At 43.4% G+C, this 10,968-nt stretch overlaps 1 protein-coding gene across 1 annotated transcript; it reads right to left on the bottom strand.

Annotated features, from left to right (window-relative positions):
• Positions 1-4,140: 4,140 nt before the first annotated feature.
• On the bottom strand, positions 4,141-8,807 carry LOC112589763 (uncharacterized). Its single transcript, XM_025304217.1, has 4 exons — positions 8,095-8,807; positions 6,725-6,787; positions 4,994-5,148; positions 4,141-4,542 (listed from the first exon to the last, which is right to left on the bottom strand). The coding sequence occupies exons 1-4, from the start codon at positions 8,111-8,113 to the stop codon at positions 4,270-4,272; spliced, it is 510 nt and encodes a 169-aa protein (XP_025160002.1). The 5' UTR covers positions 8,114-8,807; the 3' UTR covers positions 4,141-4,269.
• Positions 8,808-10,968: the final 2,161 nt, after the last annotated feature.

The raw sequence follows: 10,968 nt of genomic DNA on the forward strand, positions 1-10,968 counted from the left end.
AAACAATGTAAGACCGGCGTGTTACTTAAAACATAGGACGAGTAAAGATTTTGGATTGAATTTTTTTTAATTTCACACTGGGCAATTATTGCTTTAATGAAACGAACAAGATATTAATCGATCTTCAATTTAGCGATAATTCTCGAAATGTGACGAAAGAGAATACTCGACGTCCAATCGTGGAGTTGGCGAGTAAAACAGTTTGGCACTGTTAACTTTGCTCGTTAACTTAATTTCACAGTTTTAAATCAATCAATGTCATGATCACTCGCGCCAAGTAATAATTTGCGTATGCATATATGAAGTGTCTCTGTGTGTTGTGTGTCATATTTATTTACAAATACATCTCAACGTTTGCAAAATCCGTTAAAAAGGCACACAATATCAACATCTTTCATTTTCACCTACTTTTATTCTTACGTGAGACATTTAAATCGCATCGAAGAAGGCATTCTTCAAGAGCCACATGGATGTTTGTATAATAATATAACAACAAGTACGGTAATATATAATTAACGTGAAACACACACAAAGGATTCTGCTCAGAGCGTAATTCACGATACATCGAAGCGTGTTCCGCTAAGCATAACACATTTTCGTCGTTACACTCTCACGAAATTACGACAATAACGAACTTACAAATTTAATATTGTAAGTTTAATATTACAATATTTAATATATGTAACATTTCATTTTCTTTTTACGAAGCATTAACTATATTTCGTGAAAATTGAACGGCGAAAATCAAAAGGGATATATCGTGCGCAATTATAAAATCGTGTCTTCTTAATTAAAACTATACTATACTGATATACTTCTCGCGTAATACTGAACCCTTCGATTATCAAAATACTTCAAACACTCTAAAATTATTAAGTACTTAAAATTAAATGCAATTTACATTTAAATACAAGGGAGAAAAGAAAATAAAGAAAAACACGTTTACACAAGATAACTCGAGTCATCTCGAGTCGAAGTGGAAGAGTTAAAAATGTCTTTTTTCCAATAGAAAAGAATAATTTTATCGTAATAAAATGTATTAAAATGTTCGTTTTCAATAAAAGATTCTTTTCGAAGCAATTACATTAGCCTGATCCTTCAAGTTCGACGGAAATCTGCAAGTTTAACGTAAAAGCAAGATTTCGACTTTCTGAATAACCTAACGTCTTCGAACTTCGTACTGGATTACGCTGGCGAGTGGCCGCAAGAAAAGAGGTTCCTTTTTATCTTACATCTACAAAGGTAGTGAACGAAGAAAACGCAGACTTAAGAATAAATCATCCGCTATATTTATAGCTGGACTTGAGAACTTAAGGCTAAGAGCTGCTCGGGGCAAAATTAATATCTTCGTTTCTGGAAGACGCTGATCCGCCCTCGAAGGGGATCAAATAGAGAAATGAGAAGTGCGTCGTAGTGTGCGAAGTTATTGCTAATTCGATAATCTCTAAGTATTAAATAATGGTGTGGTTGCGTGTAAATGATTAAGTCTAAGGACAGCGATCGCTGTGCGGGGACGAAGGCGAAGCACTTCGGTGTGCGAGCCGCACGATTATAAAGTCAAAATTCGATCGGCTCATTGCAGTCTGATTATCGAAATGGTTAGCTTCTTCTTTAAAGCTTACAGCTGAATTTCAGATAGAAGTCAAGAAAAATTAAAAACTCTGTGAACTCTGGTAAACGAAAATTTACAAACTTTGAGCAACTTTTCGACATGTGTACTCATTTAAATTGAGCATTAATCGAGAGAGCTTCCTCCCAGCCGATAAAAAATAGATCGCTTTTCGAAGAGCAAGCGATATTTGAGCGCGCTTAGTTCTTCCTTTTCTTTTTTTTTTTTGAGCAAATGGTATTTTACGCGAAACTATTGTCCAAGTGACGATATCTCTCGACATACGTCTTGACGTAAAACAACCGATTAAGCGTCCTCGTCGTGCGAAATGAAGCACACCGGTCAGAGAAAGAATAAATGTTCGCACATTTGTGTAAATTATAACACACTGAAATGTAATACGTTGAGAAAGGTCCGCCGCGGAGTTGGACGTCGGAATACGTCGTGGCTTGAGCGTTGGCTCGTCGGCTCGCGATAAAATGATTATCGATCTTCCTTCGTCCTCGCGTGCAACGTCACTGACCTATGCAAAGTGCGCTCTCTTGCACGCGCACATTCGCTCGAAAGGCCTTTCATGGACGGAATGGCTGATAAGGATGCGATTCTTAAGTTAACTTATTAAGTACATATTACTATGAGCGTATACGGACGCGCGCTACGCACGATCTGCCTCGGGAACTCGCACCTCCCGACAGTCGCCGACTTTTACACACCGCGATCGCAACGACGAGTCCTCACCGACGTGAAAAATTGCTTAAGAAAAATCCGGCACTTGCGGCACTACCTGCGCTATATCGGCGATTCCTTTGGAGATTTTTCGCTGAGCGCGCCTCTCTCCTTCTCTCTGCACAATCACGTCGCTGATGCGCTGAGGCGCAAGACGCGTCGTTTCGCAAAATTCCAAGAGGAGACCGAGAGAGAGAGAGAGAGAGAGAGAGAGAGAGAGAGAGAGAGAGAGAGAGAGAGAGAGAGAGAGAGTGAGAGAGAGAGAGAGAACCGAGTCGACGGGACTGAATCGCGCGCGAGCGTGTCGCGTTAATTATTATTTAATTAAGTCACACAGCCGCACGGCACGCGGGCGCGCGATACGCGCTCACGAGTCACTCCGAACTTACGACGCTACGTTATCACTGTACAAGTTAGTTGTTTAAGTAATCTTACATTATCGAGCCGGTGTTCACAGTCCCATCGTGAGCATAATCTATTCACGTGCGGAATTGTTTACGAGCCACCCTTACATACACACACACACACACACACACACTAGGAAAAATGTATTGGTGCGTGAACCAAAATTTTGTTGCAACAACAAAATAATTTGGTTAAAATATGCCCGACAAAACTGTTTAGTTCCTGTCGAACATATATCTTGTTCGATTACGGTTTATTCGGGATTTATATTAAACTCTACGGCCGATCTTCCCGAGATCGAAGTTTGATGTTTCAAATACGCAATTCTCTAAGCGGAAAACTCGAAACTTCCCGATTTTCATTCTCCGTTCTGCATTCGATTTTTTTTTCTACTTTTTTCTATTGAATACAATTGGTGTAAAAATGGAATGCAATCGGATAACCCCTTCTAGCTCCGCATAGAAGGAAGCTTAGAGCGTTCCAGATATTTCGTTCAACATAAATATAAATATAAAGTAGAAAAGGGAAAAGAGAAACGTTTTTGTTTTCGACAAAGAAACGTTCGACAAAGAAAATAGGATCGGTTTCCCACTTAGAATCGCAATTTATTTATTTGGGCAAATTAAAATGAATGCCAAACAGGTTCCTGAAAATTTTCTATGCGAATTATCATCCGCATTTGCATCTGGAAAAATCCTAGGAATTCTCTGCGCGGGTTATCGAGTTTCCATTGAGATGTAGTCGTTAATGAAATATTAGTTGATTCATAGCTTGAGACTTAATGATTCAAGTATTATCGAGAAATAAAAATTATTACGCACGTCAATAATCATAATTATCCTGCGACTGTGGTTATTCAACGAACAACAGCAGACTGTGAACACCGCCTTCGGAAAAACTCGCTTTAACACGCGAGTTGCATTTACGAGAGACAAAAAACGGCGATCTCGACTCTCGACCGCGCGTTACGTCAGCCCGCCAGTTAACAAGGTACTTCGTGAAAAATCGCTCGTAAAAACGTGAAAAATCGTACGAAACACCTCAGCGCGCATTCATAGAAATAGAGGAGAAGGTAGCCACGTCACGTTTCATACGTACAGGCCTCGGCCACATCCTTCTCGCATTTTCCTGCCAAGAATCACATTCGAGAAGCGCAGATTCGTCCGAGGCTCCGGCGAATGATCTTTTCCTCAACGTTCCTCGCGCTCCTCCGACAACTGTTTTCCTTCATCATTGTACAAAAAGTCGATCCATGTACTACAGAGAAAAAACTGTCGCAACGCACTCTACAAAGTTAACGAGTGAAACCTCAGGTCGCCCGTTCTCCGTTTTTGCAAAAAAAAAAAAAAAAAAAAGAAATACAAATACACGTCGCTTAACAATCATTATGATATATTGTGATATAAATATCTTCAAATTTTTATCGAACTCGGCTTCCGAAATCGGAAGTTTGGTCGCAAGTCGACGATGATGTAACTCTACGTGCATTCTTACCGCAATTGAATGCCTATCGGAATCGCAATCACGCCTCAAAATGAGCTCTCGCGTTTGGTTCTGAGCTGAGCAGCCTCCGGGCTCGGCGTCATTGCCGGATTATCGTAGGCGTAGTCGAGAGTGGTGTCCTCACTGGGATGCCTCCGCGAGAGAGAGGTGCTCGTGGTCTCCGGTGTATCGTTATTATTCCCGGTGCTCCTATTTATGTCCACCGTGGCGCTTATAGTCGGCATGCTTAGCTTCAGGCCATTCTGTTTAGTCGCGTTAGCCTCGACGTCGTCTTGCACTTTATTTTTATTTGCTGCCTTCTGAAACGATGACGGAATTGTGACAAAGTGCTGATGCGCGAGAAAACTCCCGTGAATTTATTGGCACGTGGTTTATTTATTCGTATCCTTGTGGGATTAGAAACACCGAGAAACACGGAGAAACTACTCTCCTTTTGATTTCTTAAATTACTTACCGATTCAGAGAATGTTGCGCGTTTACTAACGAGCAAATTTCGTTGGATTTATTCAATCTGGACTATTCGATAACCGATTGTAATTTATCGCGAATGTAACTCGAACGCGCAATCTGGAGTTTCTTTTTAATTGAACCGACGTGTTCTTAATGCTATTATTTAACGTTAAACTCGGCTTATTCTCGCGTACTGATCCGGGCCGAAGCAAATCCGAGATCAAAGAGCGCGATAGGGGAACTTGTCAACGGGAATGATGGGTGTTTTTCGAAGGGTACCGCCCTCGCAGGTCGACTCACCTTCGCCCAATTCTTCCTGAATAGCGCTCGCAAGGTGTTTTGAATCTTTTCCCACCGTATTAGAGTCCTTCCCAACAGGTACAGTACCCCGCATAACGACAGACAGGTCAACGTCGTTGCGACCGTGAACATAATCCGTAGCCTTTCCACTTCGTCTGCAACAGAATAGATCGGAGGGGTAAATAGAGGAGGGATAAATAGAGGAGAAATGGTCGGCTGGCCGGCCGACGATAGATCCGATTGATGTGTAAAAATTCCGACGGTCAAAATTATTGTAAGCTGCACGAAGGAAGAAGAGCGGTGGATAATGGAAACGAGACGTTTTACTTGTGTGGCAAATGGAATCTCTGGCTCTCACAACTGTACTCGGGTCATACGCGAAGAAAACAATCCCGTTACTGCGACCGAATTTTCCTTCGCATGGCAAGAGTGGGGAGAGCTCACTTTAGAAACAAAAAGATTACCGCGGGCGGTTCAAGTCAGCTGTCTCCTTCCTTATCTGAATCGAGTTTTCCGATTCCGTCATCGATTGAGACATTCACCCTTCGCCGAATCTTTTCGATCGCGCTGACAGAAATATCTCTCGTCACCGGATTTTCATGCAGTCTCCGTTTAGTCAGGCGAACGGAGATTTTCCTTCCTAAGAGTAAGAAGCAGAAACTCTGTGTTTGCAACTCAAGCATTTCGTTCGTTCATTATGTCAATTCAAGCGATCTTTTCTCTCCGTGTGCGTAATATCGAAACTATCGTTACATTTACAGATCGAGAACAGACGAATGCAGGGCGTTTGAAAGTGCGTTTTAATTAACAAGGTATCCGAGATATCGATCGTCTTTGCGATAATGCTTCGTAACTTTCGTTTCGCTGCGCCTTCGAACGTGCGCGGGCATCTCTGAAGATCATTCCCGTTCAAGAGGAGAAAGTTGTTGCTTCAGTCGCTTGTTACATTCCGCGGCGATATCGCGGCGCATCAGGCGAAAGAAGTCACTCCGTATATCGAAATGAACAAAAAAACGCCGACGCTCTCTCGGCCGACTCTCTAATTACAGATTGCGTAAATTAACGGATACGCGAGACGGCGTTAAAGTATCGAGGTCTGGGAATTTCATCGGGTTACCCGGAGAACATTATTCGCACAACCAGCTCCCGTAACACGCAGTCATTACTTACGCAGCGCGATTTTCCTTATGAAAATGTTTAACAACTTTTCCCCAGTGAAAACGTGCCGAGAGGAAAGTTTCTTATTTCCGCAGTGATTTTCGGTTTCCAACAAAACACGTCTTTGAGAATCTGAGTAATCCGATTAATATTCTCCTGAAGCAGAACTCACTTGAAACTGACCGAGGAAAATAATTTGTTTCTTCCTTTTTTTTTTTGCAAAAGATAGATAGCGCTTTGTGAACAATGGACGTGAATTATGGGACACCCTGCCTTGCCTCCAGCATGAAACTTGACACTTTTACATATGCATGTACATTGATATGTTTGGTATGTTAAATATGTTAAATATTAAGTGTAAATCTACGCTGCTATATCACGATACCGTCGCAGTCTCGGCGACGATGAAAAAGCGAAGGTGTCGCAGCAACGGCCGTGCGAGAAAATCGCGAATGCGAGCGACGCCTGTCTGTGTGTGAGATCTGCGTCGTTGAAATCTCCAGCTCGCGCGAGAGAAGTCGTCGCTCGCGCTCAAATTATGCGCATCTTCTGCTCACACCTGAACCCACTCACCTCTGAGATCATCGTACTGTTTCGCATCCGTGCGTAGGACGTAGCGTCGATCGTGCAGGTAGACTGAAATCAGAAAGAAAACGTTCACTCACACACACACACACACACATCGATCGGTCGCGAAAACTTGGCCGTTTTCCGAGAGGATTCGCTCCGTCTCCTCCTCTCGGCGGGCAACACCTGCCTGAAACGCATTCACGCCGACGTCACGCACGTTTCATTAATGCTCGAAGCTTGTCAGAGACGTTGACGTAGAAAGCGTTACGCGAAATAGGCATATGGGTTTGGCGACGCCGCAAAGCTCGGCGAGAGATCTCCCCAAGCGTGACTATTACGCTATCGTGCACCGGCTGCATTAAAGGGAAACTCCAGGCCATTGTTCGCGCAACGGAAGGATCCGGGAAGCCGAAACAATTACGCCTGTAAACCAGAGCAATTTTCTCCGCTCGACAATATGCAACTGATAACGCGTGCAGAGAGACAGAGAGAGAGAGAGAGAGAGAGAGAGAGAGAGAGAGAGTGTTAGGCTGAGTGAAGGAATTTTCTGGCAAAATATGGACGATTCAGAAATTCCGGCTTAACCTGTCAAAATTCCGTCAAAATTGTCAAGATTTGACATTCTGCTTCAGACATTCGCAGTAGGATCAGTTGATATTTTTAAATGCTTGGTGTAATATTATTTTTCTTTGTCGTGATATGTTTATCCTTTGATTATCATGAAGCAAAGGGGACTCGCGAGATTCAACTGTTCTTAGATAGACACAAGTGAACACACGCATACGCACTGCTCATGATCTAATCGCTGACGTCTCTCTCGCGCGCGATATAGAAACATTTCGTTCGATCGTTGGGCGTCGCGAAGAAACACAAATCGTCAGAACACCGACGAGTGAATGATACAAGTCCTCACATATTTCTGACTGATCAATCACAAAATTAAAAAATCTCTGCGCGCGCGATTGGTTATACTGGCAAAGGATGAAGAACGAATAATGTGTGCTGGATATTTTTTTTTATACCGCTAACATTGCTGACGACAGGACGGAAGGAAGGAAGGACGGACAAAAATCGAGATATTCATTCCTAATGGCCATTATCTCCAAAGTTTGAATGATCCCAATCGCCGATTAACTGGCGAAATTAGCAACCGAAATTTCGCACTTCTTATTCTTCTCGCTTTCTTCTCCAACAGCAGTTTCAGTTGGAATCCTGCTTACTCGTCCGATTGATCGGACTAATCGGAGTTTGGAGAAAATGGCCGCAAGTGGCCGCACTTTTTCCTCTCGAGTCTGACTCTTGAGGGAAATTGTACCACGAATCGTATCATAAATCAATTCGTCATATATGCAACACATCTCAATACGGCTTACGCGCAGTCGATTCGCCCATGACACCGGTGCACCTCCTCTCATCGTCCTCTTCGGCGCGCTCCGTTTCTTCTTATTCGAGTCATAACGATCTACCTGTCAGAAGGCGCAGGTAGATCGCCTAGCGCGCGCCTGCGTAACAACGGAGAACTTGGTCGCGATAGCAACCTGCGGTGCAAACAATTCCGACCTACGACGGCTGCCTACCTGTAAAAGCGGTCGGCACGTGAGCGCGTGTAATCGCGTGCCCTGGCATGACGGTAAACTCGAGATGACCCCGTTCGGGGCGACGCGGGGGGCAAAATGTTAAATCCAGACCTGGAGGACGACGAGGTCGCGCGTATCGATTCGCGAGCGCCTGGCCGCGAGAACGTTTGATGACGAATTAGACTCGCGAGTAGCGAGGATTTTCGACAACATTTGCTGAATTGAAAGACACGGCGTTGGAACGCCACTTCGCCGTTCACGGCAGCGGCGGAATATTTGTTTTCCTTCTGTTTGCTCTGCGATCTCTGTTTGTCGGGCCATTCGACACACAACTGAGAAAATACGCTGACATGCAGGGAGAAAGAGAGAGGGCGATAACTATTAGCACCTTAAGTATCTTTCAAATATGAAGCATTTGGCTGACACTCGAACTGCCAAGCGGCCAAACGCGAGACCGGTCTGCGATTTCTTCTAAAAGTTGCTCAAATTCATCTTACATTTTTTTACGAATGTCGAGTAAAACGGAAAAAGATAAACGGACATTTTTGCCCTTGCGTAAAACGCATGTTTCTCGAAACGACGTTTCTTCCAACAGCTTTTCGGGAATTTTTCGAAAATCTTCCTGGCGTTTCGACTGCTCCGGCAGAAACGGATTAATCGTCGTTCTGCAATTCTAGTGATAACAGAAGTGATCATCACTAAGTTTAGCGATAACGAAAACAATAATTTCCGTTATCACTAATTCTAGCGACAACAGAAATTAAATTCTAGCGCGGTCGTCCTGTGGCGGTGACATTCTCTCTCTACACTCTGGGCTTTTCTGTATTAATAATTAATGTGTGTATTAATAACAAGGTGATAATAATTATTGCTTCACCCCAATGAGGGGTGAAGCGATAACTCACACAACAATGAGGCAATAAGTTTCCGCGTGCTAAAGATTATTCAAATGTCCCTAAATGTCCTCCTCCGATATTCCTGGCGCTCGTTTCAGGTGGCGCGAATTTTTACGTCATATATTGCAACATGTCGACATAAAATAGACATAATTTAATGTCCGCCTACAGGCCTTCATTTTGAGGATTGCTTAATCGAAGCGACGTGTCCCTCGGTCGCTTTGCATACACGAAGAGAACCGCTCGGCCCAGATTCTGCTCTTCCCACACTTTGTCGGGCCGTCAGAATAGTTCTCTATGTTCCTCTCTTTTATTAAAACATCCGCGAGCGCACAGAGTCAACAAGTTCCCCGGCCTGGAATTTGTACATAGGCCCGATCGGAGTTTACCGACAAAACGTAACCGGACACCGTGACGAGAAGTCTCAATGGGGGAACCCGGCGTCCACGGAACTCCATACGGACAATTTCGTAGCGGCTACATAGCGGGAACCCCGGGACCTGTTTCGATGGGGGGGAAAGGACGAGGTAGGGAAGGGATTTTCATTCTTCGCGCGTCTCGAAGCAAAGAGGAGCGGCTTCTCCTACCTGTCGGAGCACAAAATATTCTCTCCTCCCTCCCGTCTTGCCCGCTTCTCGCGGCGCCGGGTACCGATGTTGAGGTCTCAAGCGGCAACGGGGAGAGAGAGAGAGAGAGAGAGAAGAGAAAAAGAACATCGAAGAAGCGGAAAAGGGAGAGGCCGAAGAAGCTGAGGAGAGGAAAAGGGCGAACAGCGGCTCGAAGGAGGAAGAAAAGAAGCTAGGTGACTCATCGACCATGTTTGCGTGTGGGAAGTCGGTAGGGACAGTCAGGTGTAAAGTCAACGGACTTGAGAGAAGAGAGACCGGGTTGGTTCGCTCGCTCGCCACGCTCGATGGAGGTGGACGATGGCATCGCACTGTGTGTCCGGTTTCCCGTACGACTTGCGTGAAAACGAGGAACCGGAACGGCAGGATGGTTGCACCGCGACATGTGATCGGTCCCGCGTCCGGATAATGGATAGAAACGATTCACGAGATGTAAATCGAGAGAGAGAGAGAGAGAGAGAGAGAGAGGGAGATACGTGAAATTTAGCCATCTCCGTACCGAAAAGTGCGTACTGAGTTCGAGTAATAAATGTTGCTCGTTTCACAAGTTTATATAGAAATCTGCGACGAGTTCGTCAGATTTACTCCAAGTATATTTTAAATCCTCGTAAGCTTGACGCTTCAATTGAGAATATTAGATTCAAACAAGAACATTCAGTTGTGACAAAATTCGGTTTGCCTGTATATTATACAGGCAAACCGAATTTTCAAACGTAACAGGTAAAAAATCTCGAAAATTATGAAAGATATTAAAAAAAGCTAAAGCACGCGTTCCATGATTTCGAAGAGGAAAGAGAATAGCATTATCAGTTTTTTATTTGGAGGGCATTTTCAAGATCAGTTGAAGGTCAACTTCATTTTTTAAAATAGAAGGCCCAATTTTTATTATATCTTCTTTTTCTACCAATTAATTTTAACAACTTTTGTCTGAAACATTTTTTTATTTGCCTAATATTTTTTTGAAATATTTCAGGAAAACTTGGTAACATTTTCAACATTTAATATACGATATCTCGCTAACTATTCGTCGAAAGAAAAAATAGTATTAGACTTTATTTACTATCAAGAATATATTACTATAATAGTGCCCTAACTTTTTGTTAATATAATAATTTTGAAATTTCCAAAAGTCGATTAGCTAACAAAAG

This window comes from Harpegnathos saltator, unplaced genomic scaffold, assembly GCF_003227715.2.
Source record: "Harpegnathos saltator strain DR-91 unplaced genomic scaffold, Hsal_v8.6 scaffold119, whole genome shotgun sequence".
Classification (NCBI taxonomy): domain Eukaryota; kingdom Metazoa; phylum Arthropoda; class Insecta; order Hymenoptera; family Formicidae; genus Harpegnathos; species Harpegnathos saltator.

Bases quoted from the DNA above. Each gene is read 5' to 3' on its own strand.
- LOC112589763 (XM_025304217.1), bottom strand. The intron at 5,149-6,724 runs GTGAGTGGGTTC...ATTCTGTTGCAG, and splicing joins ACAGTACGATGATCTCAGAG to ACGAAGTGGAAAGGCTACGG. The intron at 4,543-4,993 runs GTGAGTCGACCT...TCATCGTTTCAG, and splicing joins TCAGGAAGAATTGGGCGAAG to AAGGCAGCAAATAAAAATAA.